The sequence below is a fragment of the Pongo pygmaeus genome, chromosome 15, assembly GCF_028885625.2.
Source record: "Pongo pygmaeus isolate AG05252 chromosome 15, NHGRI_mPonPyg2-v2.0_pri, whole genome shotgun sequence".
In the NCBI taxonomy this organism is placed as follows: domain Eukaryota; kingdom Metazoa; phylum Chordata; class Mammalia; order Primates; family Hominidae; genus Pongo; species Pongo pygmaeus.
In genome coordinates this window covers 65,978,597-65,999,749 of record NC_072388.2, presented here as the reverse complement: position 1 = coordinate 65,999,749, position 21,153 = coordinate 65,978,597, and the positions used below count along the sequence as shown (strand labels likewise).

General features: G+C 37.7%; 1 protein-coding gene across 13 annotated transcripts in view; it reads right to left on the bottom strand.

Moving 5' to 3' along the window:
• GPHN (gephyrin) overlaps window positions 1-21,153 on the bottom strand; it is a 682,735-nt gene that overhangs the window by 40,056 nt on the left and 621,526 nt on the right. For all 13 annotated transcript variants that reach the window (XM_054448596.2, XM_063651689.1, XM_063651690.1 and 10 more), the window contains one exon: window positions 18,453-18,574. In XM_054448596.2, the coding sequence (XP_054304571.1) occupies window positions 18,453-18,574 (122 nt within the window). The remainder of the gene's footprint in view (window positions 1-18,452; window positions 18,575-21,153) is intronic.

Sequence of the window (21,153 nt, the reverse complement as noted above, 5' to 3'; positions counted from 1 at the left end):
AGTCATATGTCATTACTATTGCTGCTATGTTAACAAGTTAATCACACAAACATACCTAACAAACTGGCAAAGTTCAACTACAGCATGCTTGGGATTTTTATTCTGGAAAATACTCATGAGTAACACACAAGAAAATCATAGACTGGGACTTAAATACATTCACAGAGCTAAATATGAAAGGTCCAAATGGCAAGGTAGGCCTGGTTCCAACCTGAATAGCTTCATTTACTATGAGGTTCTCTTACAGGGTCTGGGTAAAATTCTTCTTTTCCTCTAGCACTGGCCTGTCCCCAAGCTCTGGCTCTGGGAAGCAAGCTCCCAAGGAGAAGGGCCAAAAGTGAAAGTTTGAAAAATGGCTCATATAAGGTTCAGCCTACCAACATAGAGACCTTTTAAAGTCATTCAGTCAGTCATTGCACAGGCAGCCAAAAAAGTGCCCAGGTATTAACTGAAGGTAGAATCTATGTGTAAAACATTAAAGACTTAAAAAAAATCCCTGACATAAATTTCAAAGTTAAACTAGTTGGGCAAACATCTCAGAATTATTTTGAATAATGCTGTACTTAAAGTATTTTTGACCTATGTATTTTGAACAGATTTCTCATCAATCCTTTTCATTTCAATTTAGGAAAAAAGACAGCAAATTATTCTGTTGTATTGAAATACTATACAATATACATGTGATGGGTTCCTGATGCCCAGAGTTCTGGGCTCCTTGCCTTGCTGGATCATATTATCATTATGCTAAGCCAATGGTTCCTCATTTACTATGGAGTAAATGGAAAAAACATCCCAAACACAGCATCATGGAATGTGGTTCAAAATACTGACTGGGTAATGAATACTATCAACAAATACAATTTTATGTTAGTAGAAAAAGATATTAGCTAATTTTACAAACCTTGTAGTATATAACTACAATATGTTGATTCTATAGAATTATTGTAAAGCTACTGTAAACAAAGCAGCAGTGAGATGCACACCATCATGGTATTCATCTTTGTAGGGGGATAAAGGTTCTGGGGCCTAGCTGATTACTACTAATAAGTACTTTTCAGTGCTTTATCGTACTTTTTTTTTTTTAGATGGAGTCTTGCTCTTGTCACCCAGACTGGAGTACAATGGCACAATCTTGGCTCACTGCAACCTCTGCCTCCTGGGTTCAAGCGATTCTCCTGCCTCAGTCTCCCAAGGAGCTGGGATTACAGGTGCCTGCCACCATGCCCAGCTAATTTTTGTATTTTTAGTAGAGACAGAGTTTCACCACGTTGGCCAGGCTGGCCTTGAACTCCTGACCTCAGGTGATCTGCTTGCCTTGGCCTCCCAAAGTGTTGGGATTACAGGTGTGAGCCACCGCGCCAGCCTTACTCATTATTTTCATATTATCTGGGAAGCATGTTTTTTTCCTATTTTGTAAAACCTCAGAGACATCAACTCTCCACATGAAATTTTCTAATTTGCAGAAATCAGCTGAAAGGGATTTTGTTCCAAATCCTTACTGAAATTTATCATGTTTCAAAGAATATGCTCAATGATACTTTATACTCTGTGGGTAGTATATTCACAAAATCATTGAATCTCAAAGTTGTAAATGTTATTTTGTCCATTATCACTTCTGGCCCAGTTATTTTGGTCCTGCCATACTCTATCCCCCTTTGTTACTCTCTGTAACTCTCCTTTCTGTTGTACGCTTCTGGTGTCTGGAGATTTGATCAGACATCCTGCCTTACTAGAGAGACAAGTACTAATGTATGACAACAGCCAGGGGATCTATAACTTCACTTATGTTGCATGCTATAATCTCTCAACAAATCTGTATGCTAGACTGAACAGGTATTACTATGCTCATTTTAAGAAAAGGCAAGTTATATTCAGAGAGGCAAAGTGTAGATAGAGCGGTAAATGGCAGAGCCAGGACTACAAACTCTGGCTTCTTATTAAATGCTTGTTCCACTCACTCCCTGCCTAATCAGAAGTGATTGTGTAGTTTTTTTAAAGGCATGTAATATACCATAAAAGGAAGAGTCTAATGAGAACGGACCCTTGTCCAGAATCATCAGAGAGAGAGGATGCTGGCCAAGTGCAGTGGCACACCTGTAGTCTCAGCTACCTGGGAGGCTGAGGTGAGAGGATTGCTTGAGCCCCGGAGTTCAAGACTGTAGTGAGCTATTATCACATCTGTGAATAGCCACTGCATTCTAGCCTGGGTGATGTAGTGAGACCTAGTCTCTCTCTCTCTCTTTTTTTTTTTTGAGATGGAGTATTGCTTTGTTGACCAGGCTGGAGTGTAGTGGCGTGATCTCAGCTCACTGCAACCTCCACCTCCTGGGTTGAAGCAATTCTCCTGTCTCAGCCTCTCAAGCATCTGGGATTACAGATGCCTGCCACCATGGCTGACTAATGTTTTGCATTTTTAGTAGAGATGGGTTTCACCATGTTTGCCAGGCTAGTCTTGAACTCCTGACCTCAAGTGATCCGCCCACCTTGGCCTCCCAAAGTGCTGGGATTACAGGCATGAGCCACCGTGCCTGGCCCTAGACCTAGTCTCTTAATAATTAAAAAAAAAAAAAAAAAAAGAAAAGGGCGAGGATGCTATGGCAAGAGGTATGGATTTGTCTGGGGTAACCAGCAGAAAACTGCATGTGTGAACATTTTACTATCACTCTGTGGAATGAAATGAACATGATTCAGAATCCCATGTTCAGATGAAAACTGTGATTTTGGTTAACCGTAGCTTAAGGGCCTATTCACATCATAAATTTGCTTTCTTATGATTCATGCTATATTTTAAATTATAAAACATTTCCAACATAACAGTATAACAAACACCCATGTATCCATCGCTCAGATTTGACAAATGCTAATATTTTCCAATATTTACTTCATATTCCTTTCCCCAGACTCTTTATTTTTAACATATAAAAACTGAGTTTTCTTTCTAAAACTCAAAGATTACTGTGAACAGTGACGAGGAAATCGGTAACAAGGGTTATAATCATGAATAATATAATAGAGAGAAAACAGTTCATGATTTTCTCAGTTTTCTCACATAAAGCAAGCAGCGTATATTAATTTTCTCAAGGATAGGAGGCTAAAACTACAAAACATTATAATCTGACCTTATATTTAAGACAGAACTTCCCACATGTAAGATCAATTAATATCCAAGAAATAAAATTAATGACAATACTAATGTTTTTAAAAAATACATTTTCACACCTATGTGTTAATCTCACAACTCTGTGAGGAAGGCAGGACAAAAGAGGACACTGAGGTTCACATAGGTAGTGTTAGGTTCAAAGTCATCCTGTGTTTTCTCTACTCTTCTTCTAAATATAGTAATATTTGCATTATGAAAGACAGTTTGTTACACATAAAACACCTTCAGATAAAAGCTATTTATCAGCATTTATCTAAACATATAAATCTTATTTGTATATACCAAATACTGATAGAAACAAAATTTGTACTTCTAAAATTTGACTTATTCTCACCACTGCCACTACAGGGGTTATTGGATTAAGCAGATTAAGTTTTCTAGGTATATATCAGTAGTTTCCCTTTTCGCAAAGAGTGGCATATCTTAAAGGGATGTCATGATATCACTTAAATCTTTCTTCATTAACAACTGCAGTTTTAATTTAATTTGGATGGTGCTTAGCCATTCCTTTAAAGATAAATCTTTTTTTTTCTTTTTTTGAGACAGGGTCTCACTCTATCACCCAGGCTGGAGTGCAGTGGTGTGATCACGGCTCACTGCAGCCTCCACATAGCAGGCTCAAGCGATCCTTCCACCTCAGCCTCCTGAGTAGCTGGAACCACAAGAGTGTGCCACCACACCTGGATAATATTTTTTGTGTTTTTTGTAGACACGGTTTCACCATGTTGCCCAGGCTGGTCTTGAACTCCTGGGCTCAAGAGATCTGCCTGCCTCAGCCTCCAAAAGTGCTGGTATTACAGGCATGAGCCACTGCACCTGGCCTAAAAATAATTCTTTTTTTTTTTTTTTAAGACAGAGTCGGCCAGGCACGGTGGCTCATGCCTGTAATCCCAGCACTTTGGGAGGCCAAGGCAGGTGGATCACGAGGTCAGGAGATCAGGACCATTCTGGCTAACATGGTGAAACCATGTCTCTACTAAAAATACAAAAAATTAGCCAGGGGTGGTGGTGGGCACCTGTAGTCCCAGCTACTTGGGAAGCTGAGGCAGGAGAATGGCATGAACCTGGGAGGTGGAGCTTGCAGTGAGCAGAGATCGTGCCACTGCACTCCAGCCTGGGCGACAGTGCAAGACTCCTTCTCAAAAAAAAAAAAGACAGAATCTTGCTCTGTCACCCAGGCTGGAGTGCATGGCGCTACCTCTGCTCACTGCAACCTCCACCTCCCAGCTTTAAGTGATTCCCGTGCCTCAGCCACCCAAGTAGCTGGTATTACAAGGGTGTGCCACCATGCTTGGCAAATTTTTGTATTTTCGGTAGAGTTTTGCCATGTTGGCCAGGCTGGTCTTGAACTCCTGGCCTCCCAAAGTGCTGGGATTGTAGGCATGAGCCACTGCGCCTAGCCAAAAATAATTCTAATACTAACATGAATCTTGATTTACTAACACTTCCCATTCATTTTCATTTAAATTATTAAGTACCTAACCATTGTTCTCTTAGAGTACCAATATTACATGAAAGCATTCTACAAGACAATTGCTTTAATGCTAAGAATGTATGTACTAGGCAACAGAAGATAAAGCCATTAATTGAAGACCTGAGTGTCACAAAGTCTAGAATCCTGTTTTATCTCTACTGCTAACTACCTAGACGATCCTGAAAAACTAGTATCATTTTTTTTGGGAAGGGGGTATTATTCTCTTTATCTATAAAATGAGGACATTTGGAGTATGTCTTTTTCATCTCTAACATTCACTGATTCTAAGAATTTGTGGTTGATTGGGATCCAGGTCAAGGGCAAAGCTATACATTTTTTTAGGTTGACCCAGAAGTCTGAAGCCTACTTGAAAAAAATACTAAGACTGCCCTATCCTTTAAAGGCTGGGAAAGCCCAGCCTTTATAACAAAACTGTCCAGGAAGCACAGAGGCTTGGACTGTTTATTTTTTGTACTTTAATAGAAGACTAGCAGCCTGCCATTTTGTGCTTTGCTAATCCAGGAATTGACACCTCTCTTCCTTTTGCCACTCATGATCCTCTTTCCCACTGTAACTCCATTCTCACCAGGCCCAAAGTACCCTAGCAGCTTCCAGAACCCTTAGGGTAAATCGAACTTTCAGTAGGGAGAGGAAAATACCAGCAACCTAAGTAACAACCAACTGGATAGTGGAAGAATGAGCATAATATTTAGGATATCCCCTAGAGAAATAAAACTTCTGGGGCAATAGATAATTTTAATAACAATAATAAGCAATTAAAACACTAATACAGATTCAATTATGACATTAAAACTGTGTTCTGGAACAAAATATGTGATTTTCAAATTTTAAGATTTAGTAGATGAAGGTAAGTACAGTCCTTGTCAAAAATTCAATTAGTTGCTTGGAAGATCAAGTGGTAGAAATATCTCCAAGGATTGTGCAAAAGTACAAAAGACAGAAGTCATGCAGAAAATAAGAAGAAGACAGAGCAAGAGACTGACATACTACCAATAGGAATTCCATAAGGAAATAAAGGAAGAGATAGAGGGGGAAAAGAGGAAAATTTAATTTATTTGAGAAGAGCTGGACTTGGAAATTGAAAAGGTTTACTAAGTTCCAGGCAAGACTGATTTAAAAAAAAAAAGCAAAACAAAAACATAAACCTAAATATGTCCTGGTACAATTTTGGAATTTCAAAAATAAACAGAAAATCTTACAAGCTACCAAATATTTAATAGGAAGATTGGGTTACTAACAAAGGAAAAAGTAATATTAGCTTTGGACTTCTTACCTACAATACCAAAAACTAGAAAATAGTAAATTAACATCAACATATCTCTTCAAGCCATACAACCCTCAAATCCTACATCCAGTCATTCACCAATCAAAATGGAAGAATGATACTTGTTAAAATGCAAAGATTCAGATGACAAATCACCAAGTAATGTTCTGGAAAAATGACTGTAAGTGAAAAAATGATTCAGAACATAGACTTCAAGGTAGGGGAAGTTGGAGGAGAGAAAACAGTAGTGAAACACACACACACAGTCCTTTATAAAAAATATAGCTAAATCTAGGCTGGGCGCGGTGTCTCACACCTATAATCCCAGCACTTTGGGAGGCTGAGGCAGGTGGATCACTTGAGGTCAGGAGTTCGAGACCGGCCTGGCCAACATGGTGAAACACTGTCTCTACTAAAAATATAAAAATTAGCTGGGTGTGGTGGCAGGTGCCTGTAATCTGAGTTACTCAGGACGCTGAGGCAGGAGGATCACTTGAACCTGGGAGGTGGAGGTTGCAGTGAGCCGAGATTGCGCCATTGCACTCCAGCCTGGGTGACAGAGTAAGACTGTCAAAAAAAAAAAAGAAAAAATAAAAAAGAAGAAGAAAGAAAGAGAAAAAAAGAGAGAAAAAAAGAGAGAAAGAAAGAGAAAAAGAAGAAAAAAGAAAGAAAAGAAAAATTAAAAAAGAGAAAGGAAAGAGAAAGAAAGAAGGAAAAAGAAAGAAAGAAAGAAAGAAAGAAAAAATAACAGGGCAAAAAGTCACCAGGCAAATGTAAATAAGCAAAAAAGCAGGAGTAGTAATATTAATGTCAAAACGGGATTTGATGTTAAAAAAACTTAAAAGGATAAAGAGATGCAACAAATTGTGATAAAAGGAAACTTTGTAAAGGTGATGCAGCAGTATACAACTCTCTCACAAGACAGGGTCTCATTTCATCCAGGCTTCCTGATTGCCCCACCAAATTCCTGCACATTGTAGGCACTCAGTAAATGAGCTGAATGAAACCTGATTTCAAGTCACTCTATCCACAGTAGCTTTGGGAGTAAATACTGTTTAATTACTCAATTATAATGATATCATAGGCTAATAATATTGTCTGGGGATGAAAGAAAAGATACTGCTAAACATATAATCATAAACAGTACTTTGAGAAGGGATTAAGGTGAAACAATTGTGTATTCAAATATCATGTAAAAGAGGAAGCCAACTTATTTGGCATTGCTTGGAGGGCAGAATTAGGGCTAACAGATGAAAGACACAGGAAGAAAGACTGGCTCTGGGTAATGGAAAAACATACTTACTTTAACCAACATGGAACAATAGAATGTGCTACCTCATGAGGCAGTAGAGATCTTTCTCACTAAAAGAATTCAGACAAAAACCTAACGGCTAAGTTGTTGCAGATTTTCCTTAATACCTCCATTGGGTGAAAGTCTGGACTAGCTAACATCAGAATAAGATACTGTGATTCTATGGAAATACTGAAAGTTACATAAACACAATGACTATTTTCTTTTCACATATAAACTAAAGCATAGAGGGAAACACCAACCTGACCTGACTGATGCAATTTGATACTCGTCTTGTAGATAATACTCTTCTCCCTTTCATTTTTGAACATAAGAAACATTTGCCTATTTGACTTGAGTGAAATGAATAACAGTATTTTTTCTTCCTAAAGCCATGACATTCATCTTCAACTTGGAAGATGGCTACCAATATTAATAGCACTCTCTGTAGAGTTCTAAGTTGATCACATGTCAAAGAACCACGCACTTAATAGAAAGGTAGAAAAAGAGAAAGGAGAAGCATGTTTCAAAATAAATCTGTCAGAGAACGCATGCAGCTTTCTCAAAAGTGTATGTACTCATCACTTTCTGTGAAGAAAGAATATATTCAGAGGGTATGACATCTTTTGAACGCTGTATCTTTTCAGATTTCAATCTGATTGCTTTGGGGGCTCAATTCCAAAGCAACTTAAAAAAGTTAAGACTTTTTTTGCTTTTTAAAATTTACATCTGCCTCAAATTACTATAATCCTGATTCTGGCATAAAATTATTTTTGCTTTATCATGAAGATAAATGGTAAAGGCTCTGTCTTGGTTTTGAATTTTATAGCATTTACCCAAGTTTAGGATTTATGAATTTCAGAAAGAGTATTCAGAATGCAAATACATTTCTATTTTAAAATATTTAATATAAACACACAGATGGACAACAGCTGCTAATTAGTTTCCTGTTTCATCTGTTACACCAACTGCAAGCTGCATCATTTTAAGATGAGTGAAGATGACACAGAGAAAAAGTCTAGGATGTGTAGATTAAAGAATGTTGGCAGTTAATCATACCAAGGTAACAAAAAACAGCTGAGGACATCTATTAATCATATCACAGTTTCTTCAGAGGTCAAAGATAAATTCATTAACTACAAATCTTTTCTGGGTGTCTACTTCACGTATGGAATCAAACTACATACTACACATATAGCCATCATTTCATTCTTTTCCAGTCTCACTGGGTGTTCTGGGACCATGGAGTCATGTAAAGAAAGAAGAAAGCATGGTTCTTGCCTTTAAGTTTATAAGCTAGTGCAGAAAACTCATCGGTGAAAAAAAGTTAGAAAAAAAAAGTTAGAAAAATGAGTGAAATAAGCAATGACATTAATATCATCTGTTGAATTCAAATGCATTAATTAAAATAAAAAAATTCATATATTCATATATAATATAAAGAAATGATAACAAGGGTGAATGGGATAGAATGATCAGAACTAGTTTGAGATAATTAGGACAGGCTTTCTGGAAGACATTACTTTTTGTGAGTTTGGGGTAGGAAAACAATGTCTAAAGCCACAGTAATACCTAGAGGTTATTCATAGAAGAAACAGAAATGTCAACTGCAATAGCAATGCTTAAAGATAAAGGAGGGCAACTCTAACAGCTACATAAAAAGTCTATCACTGAGATCGGAAAGAACCTGTCATCATTAAACACGTTTGTTAAGGTAGAAAGAATGTTCTTTGTTAACCAATAGAAAATGAGAAACCTCTGCTGAAAAACGATCAGAAAATAAATCTATCCCAGCTTGCCAGGAGTAAAAGAAAAAAAAAAAGAAAAGAAATCTGTTATGTTGACTCAAAAATGAAAACTTTGCATTTTGAGCAGAAAAGGAGGTTCATGCCATAAGGAAAGCCGATAGTTTATAAAAATGACAAGAACCAATTAAATTCAGATCTAAATTATCGTTGATGATTAGAAAACTCCTACTTTAAGAACATTAGGTAAGCAATGAAAAATTAGGATGTGTTTGGTTCACAAACTGGAAGTTGTAAGGCACTGGGCTTTGCCCAAATAATCACTGTGCTGTTAAGTCTATCTTGATAATTCCTGCTAAATGTGCCAGTTTTTTAAGAACCCAATTTTCTACAAGCAGAAGTACTTGTCCTTCTGCTTCTTACTTTAATATAAAGAGGTAGCTTCACAAATTCGCAGCAGCAAGAGGAGGCAGTTCAAATACAAAACAACAATCTACGACAGAGTCAAGTAAGCCCAGGATTTGAGTGGGGCAGGCTTCTGTAATGACAATTTTCCAGAAGGGGGAACTCTTCTTAATGATGGGAATTTCCCAGCCCTTCCTTCAGGCCTTGAAAGGCTAGAAGGTCCAAGTTGGCAGTTCAGAAGCTATATTGCTGAGCTGTCATAAAGTTGAATCCTTATTCAATAGTTAAAATCAGTTTGAGGAATTACATAAACTCAATTAATGCTGAAATTTATTTAAAAAAATTTCCCCAAGTAGATTCTACCTATTTGGATAATGATTACCGCTTGTTATATTCAAGAAGTAAATTTGTAAGATCTTTTCAAGCCTGAGAGAGCTGCTCCTCAATTTTTTAAATTAAAACCTGCTAAATCTATTTGGAATTTCTCCCAAGATGCTTTTCTTCAGAAATATAAAATGAACCACCCAGCCACAAAGCTTTACACTGTACATTTTTTGGGGACATGTCTTAGGAATGCAACTCTACTGTCAGTACCATACTTTCTGGCCTGCTCCTATGGTCAAGACTTTTGGACTTACTTTGAAGGGGCCCTGTAAGATTCTTCTGGACTGTTGTATAACTGAAAGTTTCTAGGTTTCATGGAAAGAGAGAATGGTAGAGGAAAAGATGGCAGGGCTGTTTAATGTATCCCTACTAAGTGCTGTGGATATAGTGTTTACCAACATGCACTTTGTCCTAGTATTCATGGAGCTTATCTGGTGGGAAAGAAAACAACCCTGGCCCAATACTCACAAATCATTTTTCCACCCTGTTTAAGCCATACAAGACAACTTCTCAAAGCAAATTTATCAGGAAACTGAGAAAAAAGAAAAAAAAAAAGCAGTAACAGAGAAGAATATATGTGCTCAAATGACCAATATCTTACTAAGTTCTGGCCACAACTGCTTGGCTAGCACATATAGCATTCAGTACTCATTTACCTATCTACATTTCTTTGTCTTCAACTCTTTCCCTACAGTAGCTCACACTGTCTAGGAGGACTAAAGGAGGCTAATAGGTTATTGAACCAGCCACAGGGAAAAGAAAACTAGGACATCTGCTGTCCCATATTTAAGGTAGAGCCATTAGAAAATGGGCAAAAAACCTGAACAGACACTTCTCAAAAGAAGACATACAAGCAGCCAACAAACATATGAACACATGATTAGGGATATGATCATTTAACATATCCCTAATCACAGAGAAATACAAATCAAAACCACAATGAGAGACCATCTCACACCAGTCCAAATGGCTACTATTAAAAAGTAAATAATAGATCTTGGTGAGGCTGCAGAGAAAAGATAACATTTACACACTGTTGGTGGGAGTGTAGATTGGTTCAGCCACTGTGGAAAGCAGTTTGGAGATTTCTCAAAGAACTGAGAACTACCATTCAACCCAGCAATCTCGTCACTGGGTATATATCCAGAAGAAAACAAATCATCCTACCAAAAAGACACATGCACTCTTACGTTCATTGCAGCATTATTCACAATAGCAGAGACATAGAATGCTCTTCAATGGTGGACTCGATAAAGAAAATGTGGTGCATATACATCATGGAATAGTACACGGCCATAGAAAAGAATGAAATCATGTCCTTTGCAGCAACATGGATGCAGCTGGAGGCCATTATCCTAAGTGAATTAATGCAGGAACAGAAAACCAAATACAGCATGTTCTTACTTGTAAGTGGGAGCTAAACACTGGGTACTCAAGAACATAATGATGGCAACAATAGACACTGGGAACTACTAGAGGAGGGAAGGAGGGAGGGGGGTAAGGGGCCCAAAACCTAACTATTGGGTACTATCCTCACTACCTGGGTGACGTGATCATTGGTTCTCAAAACCTCAGCATCACCCAAAATACCCATGTAACAAACCTGCACATTAGCCCCTGCATCTAAAATTTAAAAAGTAAAAAATATGTAAATATATAAAGAATGCATTTGAGTGAAAAGAACAGAAAGAATAGAAAGGCACTGTGCAATCAAAAGAAGAAGGAACAACATGAAAATGAAGAAAAAGGATTTATAATGAGAGGTTGAAAATTCAAAGCCAATATATTACATTATTATTTTGTAGAATTCTAGACGAGGTAAAATAGTTGATATTCTGTCAAGGGTAACATTAAAGACTTTCTTTCTTTCTCCTTCTTCCTGCCTTCCTGCCTTCCTCCCTCCCTCCCTCCCTCCCTCCCCCTTCCTTCCTCCCTCCCTCCCTCCCCCTTCCTTCCTTCCTTCCTCCCTCCCTCCTTCTCTCTCTCTCTCTCTCTCTTTCTTTCTAGTCAATGATGCTGCCAACCTATCATCTATTGGGGAAAAATATCTAATATGAACAGTTTATCACCATGGGTTCTGGAAAACAAAACATAGCTATGAAATACTTTTTAATGCTTGGAGAAAACAAAATGTAGGTAGGCTAAAGTTTCTATTACATTAGTTATCTGTCAAGTTCTACAAAGATATACTATGGCTAAATTTTCAAGTCTTATTATTTGAGCAACTGCAAAATAGTATGAGAAATAAAATTCAAAGTCAATATAGACATTAAGATTTTGCATTTAAGTATGTTTTCTATAATCTTTTGATTTAAGCTTTTGTTGTATTATAAAATATTATAATTTTACTTAAAATGTAGCAAGACTTTGGCTTCTTTTTAATTTGCCTACTTATCACTATGTTTATGGCATTACACACCTAATAGTATTAATAGCGCTTACTTTTTCAGATTCCTTAGATGAGCTGCTTGCCTCTTTTGTCTGTTTTGTAAAGTTTGATTACAGTTGTCAATACTGGTCCACCAAATTTTTAATAATGCATAAGGGGAATTTTTAGGAGTTTCTTTTATTATAAAAGAAATACAGTATATCCTCAGGGTAAAAATATTCAAGTATTTCAGAAATATTTAAAAAAAAAAAGTAGAAGTGGCTGGGCATGGTGGCTCACACCTTTTATCCCAGCACTTTGGGAGGCCAAGACAGGTGGAACACCTGAGGTCGGGAGTTTGAGACCAGCCTGACCAACATGGAGAAACCCCGTCTTTACTAAAAATACGAAATTAGCTGGGTGTGGTGGTGCATGCCTATAATCCCAGCTACTTGGGAGGCTGAGGCAGGAGAATCGCTTGAACCCGCAAGGTGGAAGTTTCAGTGAGCTGAGATTGCACCATTGTACTCCAGTGTGGGCAACAACAGTGAAACTCTGTCTTAAAAAAAAAAAAAAAATTAGAAGCACCCACCACCATGCCTGGCTAATTTTTGTATTTTTAGTAGAGACGGCGTTTCACTATATTGGCCAGGCTGATCTTGAACTCCTGACCTTGTGATCCACCTGCCTTGGTCTCCCAAAGTGCTGGGATTAGAGGCGCGAGCCACAGTGGCTGGCCCTAACCATCACTTTTAATTCTCTAACATCTACCCCATATGCAAACTCTTACTACTAGAAATAACAGTTGGGTGTATAGGGTATTTCTACATATAAATATCTTCTCATGCATATACCATATTTATAAATATATGTTTGTTCAGTTGCTATTCAATGTGAGATAAAATTAAACATGTTATTCTGCAACTTGCTTTTTTCAAATAAAATGTATCTTGGGAAAAAAGTAGAAACAGGGGCCGGGCGCAGTGGTGGGTGTCTGTAGTCTCAGCTACTCGGGAGGCTGAGACAGGAGAATCACTTGAACCCGGGAGGCGGATGTTGCAGCGACGTGAGATCACTGCACTCCAGCCTGGGTGACAGAGCAAGACTCCGTCTCAAAAAAAAAAAAAAAAAAAAAAAAAGTAGAAATAGGGGTGTGCTTAAAAGTATATAAACTCACATAAATTTGTGCCAATTCAGAATATCTAGGCTTTACTAGTTTCATATTTGGGCTGGGGATATAAGATTTGGTAGTCAGTCATTAGTGTACAGAATGAAAAGGACAGAAAGCCAAGGGTAAGCCCCGGGGAGACCTATATTTAGGGGAATGAGCATAGCAAAAAGAGCTATAAAAGCCAAGAAATAATAGATTTTGAGTGGAGAATGAAGATATGGAAATAGTATGTTGCTACACAGGAATATAAAATTGTGGTAAAGAGGCCTAACAGCTTGCTTTTCCAGGCATTTTGTTTACATACACATACCATTTTGAGGCTTTGTAATCCAGACAAAGATAATTCAACAGTGACACTGCTCTCTTCTACATAATAGTCTTCAATATTTCTCTTTATTTAATCTCTTTCTTCTTATAGTTCCAAATTTGAGTTTAAGTTCTGGAACCTTCTAAAATATTTTTACTGCTGGAAATTTGTAATTCTTCAAAAGCAAGATCAATATCTGTTTCAATTTTGTATCTTCAATAGCCTTTGGCTTAAAATTCATAGCAGACGCATGACTGATCTTACTATATTCTTGATACTTCCTGTGATCCACAGACCTGCAGTTTGGTATAATTTCGGGGCTTGTCAGAGATGCAAAATCTCAGCCCACCCCAGATTTATTAAAGTACAATCAACATTTTCAATAAGATCTCCAGATGATTCACAGGTACACAATCAATACTTCCTGGTGACTGATTAAACAATGAGTAAACAAATTGTATTGTTCTCCTTATTTCCAGTCTCCATCACTAGCTTATATGATAAATCTAGGTCAATTGATCTTTTTAAAATAATAGTTTTTTATGTCAATTTGGCAAAACAAAAACAAAAACCCAAACAAACCAAAAAATACCCAAACTTCAAATTTAACTGAATTGGGTAGTTCTGCCTAAATTGCAAAGCCTTTCAAAATCTGGCTCAAATTTCTACTCAATTAACCTGTCTTATCCTTCTGCCTGAATCTCTTGTTCATTTCGAATTCTCTAGACACTATTTGTTTCTACTTCTCTACTTTGTGTATTCCGTTTCCTACTTGGATGAACACACTCTCTTTTCCTATCTAAATCCTACTCATTCTTTAAGTTCTAGCTTGAAACTAGAGATTTATAAAACTCTCTCTGACCAATCCAGCCCACAGTAGTACACAGGTATACAGTATCTTGTCTTTATAATGATAGTAGAGAATTATGGATTGTCAATCTCAGGAAATTTAGATTCCATTTTTATCTCTGCCACTAACTAGTAGTATAATGCTGGGCAAGTTACTTAACATCTCTGGGTTTCAAAATGTGTCTCTAAAGAAAAAGACTATAGGAACTCCAACAGTACTGTGTTCCAAACAGTGTGAGAAAACAAGAAATGTATTTTAATATATACATAATGTTTATAAATGAATGATTTTCAAACATAGTTGTTAATTCTCAGGTATTTGAAGCATCCCTCCAGTAATCTTCATAGTACTATTAAATTAACCTTTTTAAATAAAAGGTATAGTAAGCAAAGGCCATTTAGTCCAACTCACTTCAAAGAGTTACAAAGTCTTACTCTTCTATTTTACTTTGTCAAAATTATGGCAGGGGATAAGAATAAGAACTGAGAAATAGAATCATATAGAATTTAAAAACCAGACTCAAACCTTTTTTAATGACACAAATAGAGCTGTCACTCTCTACCCTTATCTGTCATAGTTGAGTAAGGTTATGTGCTTACTGACTTTTTTTTTTTTGAGACAGAGTCTCGCTCTGTCACCCAGGCTGGAGTGCAGTGGCGCGATGTTGGCTCACTGCAACCCCCGCCTCCTACGTTCAAGCAATTCTCCTGCCTCAGCCTCCCACGTAGCTGGGATTATAGGCATGCACCACCATGCCTAGCTAATTTTTGTATTTTTAGTAGAGACGGGGGTTCGCCATGTTGGTCAGGCTGGTTTCCAGCTCTTGATCTCAGGTGATCCGCCCGCCTTGGCCTCCCAAAGTGCTGGGATTATAGGCGTGAGCCACTGCACCTGGCCCTTACTGACATTCTTGAGCTATTTCTCTCCCTGCTTTAAACCTAGGCTACAGTTTCTCCCATGACTCTGCTTGTTTCCCTGGAGAGCTTTACCCAGATGCTTCTGTGTGACAATATTTGCTTTCCTTAGCAAATGGCTAAATAGGATGAAGAAGAATGAAGGAGGGCAGCCTTCACAGAATATCAACAGGCTGTAGATTCAATACCTTGTTTTCTTTGCTAAACTCCCAGCACAGATTTCCATTAGAACAATTATAAATTCTTTCCTTCCACATTCCACCTCTGCATTCTACACCATTCACTCTGGACCCCTTCAATATAGCACTCTAAGACTAAGAAAGCCTAGATTTGCATCAGTTTTTTTTTTTTTAAATTGTTCTCAGTTTGATATAAGGTATTACTACTGTTCAAGAAAAGGGTTACACTAGAGATTTGTACATTCACTGAATTGCCTTAACCTGTTTATAGTTTTATTGTTCTTTATACAGTTTTCAAAGTATATTTGGAGTTAAATGCAATATCACCATTATCAGGAAATGTCCACCACAAATTAACAGTGTGGATCCCAGAAAAATATCAGCATACCAACATGTTGGCCTTTCAATGATGTTTTGGCCTTTAGAGTACTTCAAGATAATGGCAGTATATATAGTATATTAAGTAACCTCTTTGAAAAAAAAAAGGTATATCAGTAAGAGGGAGAATGGACAGAATTATAGTCCAGAACAAATTAGGGTAAAAACAATTTAAAAGCTCCCTTTTCCCTTATAATATTTCTTAGAGCTCATTAACGCTCTTAGAGGTAGGGCCAGAGCCATTGGTAGGAGGGAAATAACCCTAAGAATCTGGTGTCTGTTCCATGAAGTTTCAAGCCTGCTTGCCTTATCTTTGTGTTTTCAAACTCTTGGATTTATCCCTTCTCTTCTCAGAAGTTGATTTTGGTCTTTGGAAAAGCTGTATCTGGATAGGATAGTTTTTAAGTACTTGTATCTTAAAGGATAGGTTACTGCTAAGGCTCAAATTCAAATAACTGGCTTTTTTTCCCCTTTCCTTCCTGTACACTGGCTTTACTTTCCCTTCTTAGGACGAGGGGCCCTGGAGTCTCGCTTTGTTGCCCAGGCTGGAGTGCAATGGTGCAGTCTCAGCTCACTGCAACCTCCACCTCCCGGGTTCAAGTGATTCTCCTGTGTTAGCCTCCCGAGTAGCCAGGATTACAGGTGCGCACCATTACACCCAGCTAATTTTTGTATTTTTAGTAGAGACGGGGTTTCACCATGTTGGCCAGGCTGGTCTCAAACTCCTGACCTCAGGTGATCCACCTGCCTTGGCCTCCCAAAGTGCTGGGATTACAGGTGTGAGCCACCACTCCCGGCCAAACTTCTTTAGAGCTAAACATCCATGTAAATACAAATGGTGAAGATTTTAAAAAGAATGACATTTGAAAATACACCAGCTTCCACTCCAGTGTCCTCAGAGAAAGAAAAAAAAATCAGGAGGAAAGAAGAGAACTTCAAAAGGTTAGATGACATAAAAGCTACTATCTTTCAGGTTACTGGCAAGATGCTTGTGTCCAAGGTTTAGCCAGGGGTGTTCAATCTTTTGGCTTCCCTGGGCTACATCAGAAGAAGAATTGTCTTGGGCCACACATAAAATACATTAATGAAAGCTAATGAGCTAAAAAAAATCGCAAAAAAATCTCATAATGTTTTAAGAAAGTTTACGAATTTGTGTTGGGCTACATTCAAAGCTGTCCTGGGTTGTACGTGGTCCATGAGCCATGGGTTGGAGAAGCTTAGTTTTTTTGTTTATTTATTTTTTGAGACAGAGTCTTGTTCTGTTTCCTAGGCTGGGGTGCAGTGTTACGATCTCAGCTCACTTCAACCTCCACCCCCCAGGCTCAAATGATTCTCATGCCTCAGCCTCTCGAGTAGCTGGGATTACAGATGTGTACCACCACACCTAGACAATTTTTGTATTTTGTAGTAGAGATGGGGTTTCTCCATGTTAGTCAGGCTGGTCTCGAACTCCTGGCCTCAAGTGATCCACCTGCCTTGGCCTTCCAAAGTGCTGGGATTACAGGCGTGAGCCACTGTGCCTGGCCTGGACAAGCTTAGGTTAGACTGTGTCCAGTTTGAGCCTAAGATAAAGTTCATAGCATGCCTTGTCAGAGCCTACCTTGTGAATGGTAGGTCAGAACCTCTTCAAAAGCACATCTGAGTTTTGGGAAAGTACTCAACATAAGGGAAGAAGGATCCATGCTTAATGAGGTCTACACAGTGATGAGGTAGTGATAAGAGAGAAAGGGGATTATGGGTGATAGATACATCATGAGTATCTATCACTCAGATCTGTCTCTGAGCCTTGTCTCCATTGGGTTGATATTTGAATATTACTAAAAGCAGGTGTAGCTCCAGTGAACTGGAAAGAGTGACTTTTGAAAGACAGCCAGGCAGCAGTGTTGCATGATACTGGGATGTTTAGAAAGTGTAGACTTGCTTTTGATCACACATGAGACAGCACTGGAGATTCACAGAAATACTTAGAAAACGTAGCAGAGGGCTGAGTTAATTCAGTAGATGGGGGTAATAGGCTCTTAAAAATTGAGTAATTATAGTCATTGTGCTTCCCTTTGTACTTTCAAGCAGGTAAAGCCTGGAGAAATGGGTTACATAAAGATACAAAAATCAATATAGAAGTCCTAGAAAAAAATTGTACTTAAACTTCAAAGAATTAGGTAGTGCTAATTTTGACAATCTCTCTTTCTCTTCTTACCTATGCTTTTCTTGTCTTTCTTGAAAGAAGTAAAAATGTAAATCAGAATAATGCCATCATTGTTAGCTCCATTGGGATAAAACCAAAACTATTACAAAAACATCCTTTGAAACCTAACACACTACAGGAAAGTAAAGTATTTCTCTTGTTTTCAGAGACTTTCCAAGAAATCTTTATCTCTAAAGGACATAGATACCTCAATATTCTTTGGCTTCTGAAGAATGAGATAAGTGAAAATTATGACATTAAATTTCTGTCTCTTTAGCAGCAACTCCACCTAGTGAGTATTCCAAAAACTCGTACTTGTACAATACAAACTTTTCAGAATGACATCAAATACTTACTTGTCTCCTACAATACCCAAGTTGATTGTGGGGTAACCATGTTCCTGAATTGTTGCTAGAAGAGTTGAACGATTGCTGTCTCGAATCTTCCCTGGTAAGAGGTCATCTTCAGGATTTAGCAGCTACAAAGCCAAAAAACCACCACAAATTATTCTATTAGGTTAATGTTGCGTATTTCTAATGAAAAAAAATCTACTAAACTGAGTTTAGCATATCTAGCACCTACAATGGTATCTGGCATTTTGAAGGTGAATGCCCAAAGGATCTTTAAATAAATATTGAAAGTATAGGAGGATGAGAAAATGTTCCTATGGAAGTCAAAAAACACTCAGAAATTTCACTGCCGATTGAACTGCACGCAAAATATCCCACCAGGTTGGGCTCCAATTTGATAATAATGCTCTGGAGATACTGGCCAAACTAAATAAAACAATTATCTTTTTTTTCTCCCAATATTATTTTCCAATTTGTCTTCCATTGGGAATATTTGAGGTACAGATTGTGTGACATGATATCCTTAAGTCTGAACAGAATAATAGTTTATCTTTTCTTTCAAACTTTTTTGTCTCTTTTCTGAAGTGGGGTCAACAGTATCAAAGAAGTTAAGCTTACGTGAAGGAGAGGAAGACAGATGTTTTGTCTCTGATACTAGCAAACTTAAGTAATACTTAGCTACATGTATGCATAATTCCATTATTCTGAACTGAATTAATCTTTAGAGATTTAATATCTACTATGTCTATGAAGAAAATTAATGAAGCTTATTCTACCTTAGGATGTTCCAATGAGGTAGTCAGACTGTATAGTAGGAAGAGCTTTGGATTCCAACAGGGTTCAAATTCAAGTTGACAAAATTCTTTGTCTTGATTTTCTCATTTATAAAATATAGTAATAATAACTACCTTGCAAGGTAATTGTTAGGAGTGAGATAATGAACATTCAGTTTATGCAGATAAATGTACAATAAATGTGATTCTCTTTCCTTTCTTTATGACATATGACATCGAAGGATCACCTACTTTCCTCCCAATTGTTCTCATATTGTTACCCCTAGATGCTAGTACAGATGAAATCAGTTTATAATGTGAACATAGACTATTAGATTATAAAATACCTAAGAGTAGGGGGTCCTTCACATACACAGACACATTCTTACAACAATTTATGTATCAGTTTTAAGATATGCTTTGATTTCAGAAATTATAAAATAAAAAAAAAAGTACTTATTTGAAGTGAGAAAACGTGGACTATTGTTTTAGGAGGTTAAAGGCAAGCCTGCATGTTTAAGATGTTTCAGCTACTAACATGGCCAACACCGGAGCTTATTATATGAATTCTCCCAGACAATAACCACAAGCCCTAATCTTCCTTCAGACTCATTAGTGATACTACGTGGCCAGATTTTTGACTTTATATTGGAAAAGTAGTAGCTTTGCAACCAACTGTCCCCTTACAATAGGCTACAGGAAAACTCCGACCATCTTATTCAGTGTCACCAGGGAGTCTTCCCTTCGAATACTTACTAATTTAACTTAATCAGATGCCATGTGACACTGTAACCCACTTTCATTCTTAACTCACTGGCAGTGCTTGGAAAAATGCTACTGCAATGCTAACATAGATTAATTTTCTGATCTTAATTAACACACAGTTATTAAAGTGATTATAATTTTATAAGGGGCAAGGCTTGCAGCTCTTTAACTCTATTAATCAAACCAGTTGCTTTAGAAAGAAAACTGTGTGAGTATATCATTTCTTTTCAAAGCAGGGTGTTGACCACCAACTAAGTAAGATTCCTCTGTTATCAGGGTGTTTTCTTTGCTATTTATGTTCCTCTCCAATATTTTGCTGCAAACAGTTCCAGAAATAACGGAAAATTAGAGATCACTGGAGAACCTATTATTTGTCTGTAAAATTGACATAATGAAAAAATAGCTAGTTAAATGAGGGTGTGGGATTTATAGTGTATTTTAAATAATTTCAAAGAAAACAATACAGAATTAAATGGAAGAGTATAAGGCTAAATATACTAGAATAAATTCACAATTTTTCCTTTTAAAACTGAATCTTATTTTCTGTAATACTTCCAGTCATCTTGGGAATGACGTCTGAAATTTATTACAGTTTCAAAGGAAAAAAAATACAAGGTAAAACAAAACATAACCCATCATCTCCATATCAAGTCACCAACTTCAATTTCCCATTTTTGGTATTATCAATGGTGCCACTATCTTCCCACCTTTTTTTTTTTTTTTTTTTTTTTTTTTGAGATGGAGTCTTATTCTGTTGCACAGGCTGGAGTGCAGTGGCGCAGTCTCAGCTCACTGCAACCTCCACCCCCTGGGTTCAAGCGATCTTCCTACCACAGCTTCCTGAGTATCTGGGACTACAGGCGCACACTACCATGCATGGCTAATTTTTGCATTTTTAGTAGAGACGGGGGTTTGCCATGTTGGCCAGGCTGGTCTTGAACTCCTGACCCCAACTGATCCACCTGCCTCAGCCTCCCAAAGTGCTTGGATTAGAGGTGTGAGCCACCACACCTGGCCACTGTCTTCCCACTTTTTAAACATTAAACTTTCTTTTTTGTTGTTTGTTTTTGTTTTTGAGACAGAGTCAAGCTCTTGTTGCCCAGGCTGGAGTGCAATGGCGCGATCTTGGATCACTGCAACCTCTGCCTCGTGGGTTCAAGTGAGTCTCC